Source organism: Carassius auratus, chromosome 13, assembly GCF_003368295.1.
Source record: "Carassius auratus strain Wakin chromosome 13, ASM336829v1, whole genome shotgun sequence".
Taxonomy (NCBI): Eukaryota; Metazoa; Chordata; class Actinopteri; order Cypriniformes; family Cyprinidae; genus Carassius; species Carassius auratus.
In genome coordinates, this window is record NC_039255.1 from 3,550,775 (window position 1) to 3,563,827 (window position 13,053).

Below are 13,053 nucleotides of genomic sequence, written 5' to 3' on the forward strand. Positions count from 1 at the left end.
TTTTTCTTTACTTGTAAAAAAAATTACAGTAGTGATGATCATAACATGTGCAATAAATGTTTTAGAAATAGTTTTCCTTTTCTTTATATAAATATATAGTTCCTTATTTTAATAATGATTTATTTAATTGATATGCTTCTGACAGGTTTAATGAGATGCACTCCTTGATCTCTGATGGGTTGATGGCAGGCGGGCTGGCACAGGGACATGCAGGAAATGACCCTGCTTTCCTTATTGCTCCACACAGGATGTCGGTGTGTAAACTGTTGACATGGGATGCCGGGAGCACTCCGAGGGCCTGGCGTTGGTCCAGTGAGATTGAGAGAGAGAGATGGAGGGAGGGAGCAGGTTATTGTACTCTAACCCAGATATATACTGCCAAAGTTCAAAACACATTATCACACATAAACTGTTTAGCTTGCACAGTCCAGCAAATTTTCTTGACTGCTAGAACAGCATGTGAAGCATTTCATTTTGCACTTCTGGTGTCAAATATGCGTGTCTGTTTTCGTAAGTGCCAGCTAATCAGTTCAAAATTGCCTACAGCAAGAAGCTGAGCCAAATCTAGAGACCAGAATATCACGGAAACTGTAGCAAATATATTGCAATACTTAAAATTAGAGCAGAAAGTGCTTTAAATAATATGCTCCACTCAGATTATTCTAAGAAGTTTAATTGTAGCTAGAAATGTGATTATGCTCCAGGATATGTGTATTTTGAGGTAAAATAAGGTGATTGGGTGCTTGACAGTTTTCAGAGATGAAGGTCATGACTGGAGTGTGTGTCCAAGCGTTAGCTCAGCATTACACCATTACTGTTCACCGTATAGACCACCGTCTAATCTCTTCTCAATAGAAAATGGATGGCCAGCTGCCACCGCCACACACTCTGAAACAGTAACTGATGCAATGACCCTCTCCGTCCCCCCTTTTCCTGACCGTTGCCTGTCGTTCTCGATCTGGGAATACCACCTCCTTCGGTTTCCTTCAGGGCAAATGAACAACCACCCTGACACTTTCATTTAAACCTGCAATTGGCCTGAACAATCCTCGCAAAAGCAGCGGGAGTCAACAAACAGAGGCTGTGTTGTTTTACAGCTGTGATGATGTCATGATTTCAGAGGAGCGCAGATGACTTCCATCTAAACAGGAGGACCCGGCCCTGTGCTTACTAATGCAAACTAGAGGACTCGTTGGAGCGCACACATCGTGCTCGTAACCCGCTCGAAGGATCACACTCTCCTACCGTTCACAAACGTGCCTGCGAGCCGCTTACAGAACCATGCTCTCACACCCAGCAAAACCGCTCCAAATGTGGGATGTGCTCAAGACCTGTTACTGATTATACCTCTCCTGTAGTCTTCACTGCTCTGCCTCTTACAGTTTATGTGGTAGTCTGTAAATGGACGCAGGTTTTTCAGACTCCTCCTGCTGGTTTTCCTCTGCTCTTTTTGGAGATGTCAAGTTTTCCACTGTGCTGAACTATTTATTTGACATGTTTTAGACACAGGGTGTTCCTCTGCCCATTGGGCGTGCGTTCTTAAACATTACACATGCCACATATAGCTATGAAATCAACATTGACCCCATTACTTTCTTGGTCTTAATGTGTGTGATTTTCAGTGCACATTATTCGAAAGGCTAAGAAATGAATATGTTTGCAAGCTGAAAAACCTGTAAAAACACCCATTTGACAGCATTGTATAAATTCATCATGGATGAAATCGTTCTCCACCTTTTTTTAAAGGAAGTAATATTTTTATTCAGCATGAACGCATTAAATCAAGCACAAAAAAACATTTACAATGTTACAAAAGGATGTTTCAAATTCCTCCAGTTTTTATGAACTTTTTGTATATTAAATACTTATGAAAAAGAAAACAAAATGCATCAAAGCAAATAAATCAGCATATTAGAATGATTTCTGAAGTTCATGTGACGCTGAAAACTGAAGTAATGATGCTGAAAATTCAGCTTTAGATCACAGGAATACATTACATTTAACTATATATTCAAATAGAAAATTGTTATTTAAAATTGTACAAAAATATTTCACAATATTAGTGTTTTTACTGTCGTTTTGGTCAAATAAATGCAGCCTTGGACAGATAAAGAAACTTCTTTTAAAAACATGAAAAAATAAACCGTAGCGTCCTCAAACTTTTGAACAGTAGTGTAACTGCTTGAGGATAGGACAATGCAGTAATGCTTGTACTGTCAATTTGTGCTTTAGTCAGCTCACATCTTCTATCATTGTTGTTTTCTTAAATCTAGGTAAGGGAGCCGATCCCTGCAGGCCTCTGGGTCGGAAAGCTAAGGACATCAGGAAAGAGAGACGACTTCAAAAGGAGCAGCAGAAGCAGCAAGAAGCAAAGTCTTCCTCTGTGGATCCCTCCCCATCAAAATCTTCATCTAATCAGCCCAAGTCTTTGGAGGAGTTCATTACGGAGTCCTTACCCAATGACCCTCTGCACCGTCTAGAGGTAGCACATCAACTTTGCTTGTATGTAATCAAGTAACTGAAGCAGGCCAAAGCAAGAGAGGATGCACCAATCTCAACGCTGTAACTATCACAGTAGTTGAGTATCCTGTTTAAATATTCCAAGCTGTCCTCTCCTGTTTTTGCTGTGATTGCTTGGGTGAAGTCAGCATGGGTAAACAGCCAATGTTTCTGCTTTCTAAGCAAGTCTGTATGAAAGACCAGCTTATACCCCAAATGTGATTGTCCTTGGAGACAGCACTGGGCTGAATCATCCCTCGATTAGCTCGTCCACTGGACTAATTTGATTGACTTCCAACATGTCATTCAATTATCTTAAGTGGATAGCAGTCAATGTCACTGCTGTCTGAACAAGGTTAGTGGTTCAGCTTAGAAACAACACATGAGATAATCTGAGTCTTCACGGCCAGGACTAGAAGCAGCTCTTGTGTACAAAACCACAAACTTTCTCATGCAAACAAACAATTTGTGCATTTGTTTATTCAAGAGTGTAATTTGTGTGACAGACTCTTGTTGAGTGTAGTTTGATGTAGTTTGTTGCCACTATCTATCTGGTGCATATTAATGAAAACAGATGTGTTTAATACAGTGTGTGGAGTATCATATCTTTCCTTTCCAGACCTCATTTTATCACTTGGGAAATGGGGGTGTTAGGGCTAATTTCAGTAAATCTCAGTTGTGGGGTCATTAAGCCCTCGGAGAGGGACGTCAGAGACACCCGGCCTAATGAGATGTTTACATACAGCTAATCAGACACGTGTGGAGTGTGTTTTATAATCCACAGCACACTGTAAGTGGAACATTCTTTGTTCGACAGGGAAGATATTACTTTAAGTTTAATATATGACTGTTCTGGGTTCAGTACATATTGAAAGAATAGTTTACTCTTTTTTCATGACATAGAAAAGGAGATCTGAGCAGGGCTTTTCCATGCAATGAATCTGTCATATAATTAAACGACGTGTAACAATGAAACTGAAATGCTATATTCCAGGTATTCTGAAGGCATTATTGTCTGATATCCTTTCTCTGTCTGCCTTTACTTTCATCGTATGCAAAACCTCAACAGGTTTGCTTGTTGAAAGATTGGATGTAACTTTACAAAAATATATACACACAAAATATTTCTTGTAATACATTCAAAAGTTGTTTTTTTTTTGTTATATATTTTACATTATTTAAATGTATTGTTTTATTTTTAGAATGATTTCTGAAGGATCATGTCACTATGAAGATTGTAGTATTGAATGCAACAATGACAACAACAAAAAAAAATCACAAGAATTAATTAGATTTCACAATATATTCACATACAAAACAGTTTCACAATATACACAATACAGGTTTTGCTGTATTTTTATTTTTTTAAATAAATAAATGCAGCCTTGGTGAGCTTCTTTCAAAAACATTTAATGAAATATCTTCTAGACTTCAAAATTTGAATGGAAATTTTTAATTTGAAACTTTATACATTTATATTAGAATGAACGTGCACTGCCTGTTTACTATAACCTTGATCTTTTTATTTATTTATTTTTATTTATTTTTAAACCTAAAGAAGTCCTCATTATGTCACAAAAGCTTTTTGCTCAATCTTAACTCGTATTGAACCCAGAACATTACTTTAAAGTACTTTTTAAAGTGTGTATGTGTCTATGTCTTCTCAAGATTTATGATAGAATGCAGTTATCAATATCACCCAAATACACCTGCGGAGGGCAGTAGAGGCACATTCTAACTCTCCACATTGAAAATCTTGACAAGTTGTGATTTGTATAGATTTCTTCTACCCTCTTTCACCCCAGTTTTGACAGCGCTTCTCTCTCTTTGTCTTGGTTACTCCTCACACACTTAATCAAATGTCTAGATCTCAAGAGAATCGCCCTACAGATTAAAAGACTTTACTTATGTTTATCTGAAACTAAAGTCGCAAATATCTTCATTTACTTGGCCAAGCAATAATAAGAGATGTCCAGTGAGGGCCAAATAAAATAAAACTGGAGCTAAATCTCCCATCATGCTCTTTTGGGGTACTTGTGAACTATAAGCCCCTCGTCCAATGAAAGTGTCTCAGTGAGAGGTCCTTTAATTAGGAACAGCTTTGCCAGTCAATTAAATGTTTCTTGGAGGATTGCATTTTGCTTTGCCTCCTCACTTCTGAGGCCAGTTTTTCCTTGTGCAAACACAGATGATCGTGTGAGATGTCAAGCTCAGTTTTACTAATCAAACACAACATCTGATCCCACACAGTTTTACACGTTACACAGCAAGTTAAAAGAGGCTTAGTCTCACTTGGTCTACAGAGTGTCACAGAATGACTTGACTGTCATGTATATTAATAGTTGTGACCTGCATTTTGTAAATGTATATGCTTATTTTAATAAGAATCAAGGAAGTTTTCTATTAATTATTAATTTGTAATGCATCTTGACCGGCCAAACTTCACCATGTCTTGGACTACTTCTTCAAATCACCCATTCTTATATATATATATATTATTTTAGCTTTACATCATTTCCTGTGTTTGACTGGTTGCTAATGCAGTATAATGAAAGCCAGTTCAACTGCTGCTAGAAGTTCAGGAAGTTTTCTTTGTAACAGTATAGAGTAAGAAGACACTTTGAGATGGATTCACTGCAGGTCTGTGTTTAATCATTAGTGCAGGAAGTCATGTGTAATCGTCTTCTCTACAGTTTGCATTACATTGAGGATCAGGAAGTGGTTCTTTAGCAATGAATGGCGTGTACAAATGAACCCATTTCTGGAGACACAGTAACTTTCTTTTAAAATCTGTTGAGAAAATGCACAACTAATTGCATTACACAGCTGATGATCTAAATTTATATTATTAGAGAGTCTCATGAAGCCTGTTAAGAACATGCCCAGGTCATATTTAGTAATTTGGGTCACAATAATTAATAAGTAATTCATAATTGGGATATAAAATTGCTATTTTGTTAATGCAAATAAATGTTTTTCTTTTTAGTTTCAAGGTGAAATATGACATGGACATGTTCTCACGAGAGTCACCCTTTTATATATACATAAGATTTTACATACATAATAATAATACATAAATAGTTTGTTGCTGAACCCATGCTGAATCTTACCCAAGCAAACAAATGTTGTGATGTGATGAGTATGGGCCATTGTTTTATATTTTTTTCATTCTAGCATGTTTTCTTTGATTTTTCATTGACCACTGATTTGCAGATGTATGAGTGAATCTCATGAAAATATTCGGAGTGTGTGTGTGTTTGTATATTATAAATATATTAGGGGTGTAACGATATTCAAACTGATCCAAAAAAAAAAAACAGCAAAGCACATCCCACTGTACGTACCACAGTATTCTCATGGCGTACCGCTATACCTCCTGCTGAGACATTTCAAACGCCATTATGGTTTTAAATTGCTTGAATCACTTTGGAAAGGAAGGTACCATTTGAGGACACTACATGCAGAACAAATCTGTCATATAGGATACATACATTTATAATGAAACCATGACTGTTAAAGAATATGCCTTGTTTCAGTTTACAGAATTGTCTTTTGTAGTCATTTTAAGTCATGCCAGTTTAAACATTAAAGCTATTTTAACATATAAAGTACTTGTCCACTCTCTGAATGACGGTCTTCAATGCGCTCTCAGCCAAAGCTCGCACAGCCGCGTCTCAAACTGCTTGCGACTCTCAAGTGTCAAATTCAGTTACCGTATTTTCCGGAGTATAAGTCACAGTTTTTTTCATAGTTTGGCTGGTCCTGCGACTTCAGGTGCGACTTATTTATCAATATTAATTTGACATGAACCGAGAGAAATGAACTAAGAGAAAACATTACCGTATCCAGCCATGAGAGGGCGCTCTCTGCCCCTCAGTGCTCCTGTAGTCTACCAAAGAAAGCATAGAGCGCCCTCTCGCGGCTTTAGACAATAATGATTTCTCTTGGTTCTAAATAAATGCGACTTATAGTCCAGTGCGACTTATTTATGTTTTTTTTCCTCGTTATGGCGTATTTTTGGACTGATGCGACTTATACTCAGGTGCAACTTATAGTCCGAAATATACGGTACTATGTTATGATTAAATTCATTTCCTTATTGTTCCATTTTATTTATCCATGGCACATGCATTTTTATATGTAGCCTATGTAATGTTGTCCAATGACTTGTTTGCATTATTTCGGCATTAATTTATTTTATTAACTTTTTTAAGGCAATAGATTTCTCGGTAAATCTAAAAACTATTTTTTAAAGTCTTATGTTAATGCATTAATTATGTGAACTAATAAAGCGCAATTATTGTTGTTATTATTATTATTATTATTATTATTATTATTATTATTATCATCATTATTGCATTAAAAGTGAATCTAGTGTTCTATAACATTGCTGGTGCCATACCATGAACTCTACCCCAACAGCAAACCGAACCAAACAGTTAAGAAACAAACAGTTGCGTATTGTTACACCTTTAATATCCTTTGGATTGGACCTGTTCATGTTCTTGACCTGTTTCATGAGATTCACCCATGTGCTGTAATAGAGGACTGCATGTACAGTTTATTTTTATTCTGTTTCCATTCCAAATCATAAGATGTTCTCCTGCTGTGTTTGTACTTTTAACTTTATCTTGGCGTGTTTCTTGGAAAACAATCTATCATTTTTCTGTTTAACCCTGTGATGCTCATCCCCATGTTGAAGGTGAGGCTAGTGCGCTCCAACCCTCCCAGTCCACAGTTCAAAGCTTCGTTTGACGCCTCGTACCAAGTGTACAAACTCTACCAGATGGTCATTCACAAGGACCCGCCTGACAAACCTACCGAGAGCCAGGTCAGGGGATCCACCACTGAAGGGCTTTCTCTTCGCTGTTGAGCACATTTGACATGGCCATGCTTCTACTTTTGTGTTAAAACCAAAAAATATTTTGAGGGTTTTGACTTGTGATGCATGAAACAGAGTCCAAGATGGGTGGAAATGGTAAAGAGCATGAGGTAGAAATAAAAGAATGTTCAACTGGAAGCGAGAAATCACAGTGCAGGGACTTTAATGAGCAGTGTTTTAAAACAGCAGTGAGGAGGAGGAAACCCATAGCAAGCAGACAGGAAATGAGGAAAGGCTGAAGCAGTTATAAGTGAAAAAAAATGGAGGTAAGCCACGGAAACTCCACGAAACGGCATGAATCTAATCCTGAAAAGAGGGCGAAAGAGTAATGGAAAGGAAATAAAGAAAACACTCTCATCTGCACTGTGTGTCAGTGATTCTACAGGTGTCCATGTAAAATGAGGAGTTTTTTATGCTGTTGAGATGTTTAGGTTCTTATACTGGTGTTTTCCTTCCACTTTCATATTCCAAATAGTCAAACTGAAAGCAGCAATTTTAGTCAAACATCATCTTGTAGGTAGTGCACCTTTTGTTTTTTACTACAGTTTTGCAAATGTTTTCTAAGTTTTAGTAATTCTTTGACTAATGTGAGAAATTACAGTTCATTAGCATTAATTTGCGTCATCATCAGTGTTTCCTGTTATAGCGCCAAAGCTAAATCATCAACCCAGTGACATAACATATTTAAGCTTATATGTTCAATTCTCTTCCACTGCTAATAGATGCATGTTGCATGTGGTAACAAACATATGCTGTGATGTGGTTCTGTTGATGTCTGACCCGACCAGATGGCTCTTTTGAGTAATGAGTAGGTCAGCACATTAGCTTACATAATAAAAACATTGTCATATGTTTAAGTTGTTTAAATGGATTAGAGAATAAATGGGAAGCTTTGTATGGGACTTTTTTGTTGTTAATTGGGCTGAATTGGCGTTGCACTTCAATCTTTGGTTTTTTTATAAATTTCTGTTCTTTCTGCCCTCGCTTTATGACCGTTCCAAGTTATTGAAGTGTTTATGAATGCTTTGTGTATGTGTGTGTGTGTGTGTGTGTGTGTACACATTGAAAGGTGCCATGTTATTGATGCCCTGCTGCATATATTGGTCTCAAACATGCTGGTTTTGTTTGGCTTGAGTTGGTACATTGAAAAAGATCAAGTTTGGAATGGGTGTTTTTTTAATGTATTTATTTATTTTTAAAATCTGTTAAGGGACCAGTGCCTATCCCACTGCCCAGATGACATTCATTGAGTCTGTATGAGTCCAAGGCATGTGATTTTAGCCTTGAGTAGATCTTCACAGCCGCAGTGCACCAGCCTCACCTTCAGCCTCCTGTTTCCCTACATTTAGTTTGAATCCATGAAACACATTCCCTTCCCTGTCTAACTCAACATGGAAACAAGTTACTCTGTCATAATTGTCTTTATATCTTATGTGCTTTATTTTTTCTTTTGATTCATCAGAATATTGTAATATAAATCGTGTAACTGTGCGCTTCTTTTACACTCTTTGAATTTTCCAAACTATATCATATTCCTTGATGACTTCCAGTGTCAGCCTAATAAGACTAGTTTATAAGGTCACTAATATTAATCATTATTTGTATGGTGACAGCCATATTGTGCAAAAGTGATGATGTGAATTTGTTAGTTGCTTACTTAAGTTTTAAACTGAATTGCACAAAAATACAAAGGAGACCAGGGCTTCCTATAACAAATTACAACATTGACTCATTTATTCAGTTAAATTGTGATGAGTTAAAGCATTGCCTGTTCAGACCAGGCTCTGATATGGGTCACATTTAAAAGGTCATGTGAACAGAACACTGCAAATGAGATATATACAGTGTTGTTGAAATTAATTCATTATTATTTTTGTATTAACAACTCCCCTTATCCACACATTCATGTCCTTTTCCCTTCATTGTCCCTATCTTCCATTTCCCTTTTTTATTTCTCATTATTCTTTTTTGATTTCTTATTATCCTTCCATCTTTCTTATTCAATCGTGTTCTCCTCCCGTGGTGTTTTGTTGTTCTTCCTCCCTCTAATCGTCCCTTCATCACTCTGAAGGTGAGGCTAGTGCCGGTCAGCTTTGAGGACCCGGACTTCCTGGCATCGTACCAGCAGTCAGCAGCAGTGTACGCCCGCTACCAGATGACCGTTCATGGTGACGCTCCGTACGAGTGCGGGGAGAGCGAGGTACAGACAGAAACATGTCACATTCACAACTACATGAAACGCTCAACCGGTTGACCTAAAGCTCTGCTCACTAACTCACAAATCTACTTTTTTTTTTTTGGCTCTTTGTGCTATTGTTCTTACATAAGTTTAGGAACAAACTCCTAACTCTAAGTATGAAACTTCTAGTAACCACCCAGAATACCCTAGCAATGCCCTGGCACACACATAGCAGTGGCAGAGAATTTTTGCATGGGCGAACATCATGTTTTCCAATTATAGTGACATTTTGATCAAGTTTTAAATGGATGTTACTGACACTGCATTTTTTTTTTACTAAATAAAAGTAGAGATTTCTGGATTTGTATTTGAATCTAATCAGTAGACTTTCCCACCCACACTGTAAAAATTATTTTTATAAAATATTATGTTAATGAAATAGTAATATATATATATATATATATATATATATATATATATATATATATATATATAATAGTACCATGATATAAATTGTAATAGTAGTATAAATTGTATTATAATATAAAAGAATATAAAACAAAAATACTACTTCATTCATTATACTTTATCATTTAGTTCAATGTGTTGCTTGCCATTTCTTTGTAATTAATAGTGTAAGTTTGCTAGCAACTTCTGAGTTAAAATTGTTTCAAATGAAAAATGAAATGTTCAATGCATTATGTGCGTAAAATATGCAAAAAGATTTCACAGATTCAGTGTGGTTTTATGTATTTTGTACAGTGCTTCTGCCTGAATGCATTGATTTTGTAATGACTGCCATAAAAAGAGCTAAATCAGAGGCTAAATGTTTATATACGTAGATTCCTCAAAGAACATTGCACGTCACAGAAGGTACTTTATTATACGTTTGTTTTGTTGAGGGGTTAATGCTAAATGTGAAATGAAGATTGCAAATGTTTTTTTGACTGAGCAGATTTTGGTCCATATACTGTATAATTCATGAACCCAAAGTTTTTTTATTTTTATTGCATCTTCTATTAATGCCCCCCTTGATGATTTTAGTAACAGTCGTGCAGTAGTAGAAATGTATGACTGTAGAATTTTGAGTCAGAGCTGAAAGACTCTGTTTCATTACAGATGTCTGTTGCTGAATTAAAAGCTGCTATAATAATTCTCTAGTACATGCAGAACTACATGAACAATTGTCTGGATTGGTCAGTAATTCACAGTGTTTTGGTAGAGAGTGAATCAGGACTGGATGGATCTGTTGAGATGTAAGTGGGTAAAACTCTTTTACCGTGTGTTATTTCTTTGACTGGGTCGAACACATACCCTGCTTCGTAAAACATGGCCATAACTCAATTGCGTGTCATAAAAGAAGAAACATTTGCAGTCTGGGAGCTTGTGGGGAATCTTTACATTATTAAAACCCTGTCAGGAGGACAAGGGGAGGCTGAGAAAAATCGAATTATCTATAAAGAATGATAAAAAAGCAACACTGAACTGAATGACAAACAGGTCATGAATATAGTGAAATTGCGGTTTCATTTGAAATGTGACTGATTTTGGAAGGTTTTTGAGTATAAAATGATAGTAGTTTGTGGTGTTGATAATAGACCAGATGTTTTTTTGGAGTCTAAAGACACCAAATTGTCTTTTTTTGTGTGTGTGACCTAACAGCAAGAGTATTGAGCAAGCGCTAGCGACAAATCTAGATTGATCTTATTGCATTCAGGGAGGCTTGCTGAAGTCCGTCAGCAGGTTAATAGCTTATGGATCTGTTGTTTGTGAATGCTCTGTAAATATAGTTATTATCTTTGCAGTATTGACACTCTCATCTCATGTTGTTGTAATGCAGTGCAACTCTACATTAAGACCTGAAACATTATCTACACATGTACACTATTGTTTAAAAGTTTGGGGGCAGTTTTTAAATATTTTCAAAGTAGTCACTTATGCTCATCAAGGCTGCATTTATGATAGATAAAATAAAATAAAAAAAAACGGATATTTTGCAAATATTCTTTGTCTTTGAGAGGCCTTTGTCACCCTTAGGCCTGGAAACCGGCTCTGCCAGCAGCAAATGAATACATCCTCATGCTCGTAAAATGTGGGAATTTTAATCATGAAATTAATTAAGAAATTAAAGTTTTGGGTTGGAAAGATTTTAAAATGTTTTTGACAGAAGTCTTTCTGGCTCTCCAAGTCTGCATTTAGTTGATTAAAAAAATACAGTAAAAACTGAAATATTCAGAAATATTATTACAATTTAAAAGAACAGTTTTCTATTGTAATGTATTTCTAAATGCTATTTATTCCTGTGATGCAAAGCTGACTTGTTAGCAGCCATTACTGCAGTCTTTAGTGTCTTTCAGACATCATCCTAATATGCTGATTTGCTGTTATCATCAATGCTCTTTTGGAAACTGTGATTAAAGTAAATGATGGAGTTTGTGGGTTGGTCGTGCAATAACCCATTTCTCTCAGAATCCCAGTGGAAACGAATGACTTCTGGTCATTGTGTTGTTTGAAATCAGTGTGAAGGAAATCAGTTCTGCTGTTGTATTCTGATGTAGTGAGGCGTGACTGACTTCCTACACACGTGGCACTAATTTTCAGCACAACAAATCCTGTTAAAACTGTATTTACTCCACCTAATGACACATTAACTAATTATACAGAGTAGGAATGGGGAGGAGAGGAGGAACACAAATGGATTCATGTGCATTTATTCTTACCAGAAAGATTGGTTTACAAAGACTAGGGTCTCAGACTTTTAAGTGTTAGTACATGCATTTGCTGTTAAATGATGCATGGCATTTTTCAAAATTAGCTCTTTTTTTCTTAAAACTCCTTTTCTATATATAATATATATATATAATGTGTGTTAAAAAATCTTAACTAGTTAAATGAAGTATGGTGTTGCCATATTTCCTTTTGGACAGATGTAGGTTGATTTCATGGTCTGTTAAGGACGTTCACTACGTTCTGCCTAATTTCAGATGAGCAGAGATTTAAATCCTTGCTGAGCCATTTCACTTCCTACTTTTGGTTCGAGTTCACCTTTTTGCTTTCACAAAAGGCCTTTTTGGAACATTTCAGAACAAGATTTGAAGAAGGGCTACAGAGAGAATGACACTGATGAAAAAAGCATGAATGCTTGTGTTTAATAACAGATTTCTCTTTCAACATCAGGATTTAATTAGAGAAAACTACTTTTTCACCAGGTATTGACTGAGTAATAAAAAGTTGGATTGGAGAGGTTGAGAAATTAAAGGGCTTGGTCATGTCAGAAACTTGGTTTGGAGAGAGAAAGGCATTACTTTTTTCTTCTTTATTCCTGATTTGATTTTTTTTCTTATTTTATTTCCTTTTCCAATATTTTATTAATTTCTTCATTTTCTTTTTTTCTTCTCATTTTAATAGTTCCAATTGTATTTTTTGCTATTCCTTTCAAGTTTTCTTCATTTTTTCTTTTCTTTTTTCTTCTTTTCCCTTTTCTTTATTCTTT

The 13,053-nt window shown here is 36.1% G+C and overlaps 1 protein-coding gene across 3 annotated transcripts in view; it reads left to right on the forward strand.

The window, feature by feature from the left end:
* Positions 1-13,053, forward strand: part of LOC113112365 (arginyl-tRNA--protein transferase 1-like) — a 71,934-nt gene that overhangs the window by 15,840 nt on the left and 43,041 nt on the right. For 2 of the 3 annotated variants that reach the window (XM_026277844.1, XM_026277842.1), the window contains exons 6-7: positions 2,274-2,482; positions 7,202-7,330. In XM_026277844.1, coding sequence (XP_026133629.1) covers positions 2,274-2,482; positions 7,202-7,330 — 338 coding nt within the window. Of the gene's footprint in view, positions 1-2,273; positions 2,483-7,201; positions 7,331-9,452; positions 9,582-13,053 lie in introns of all 3 variants that reach the window. The other variant, XM_026277843.1, reaches the window with a different exon arrangement.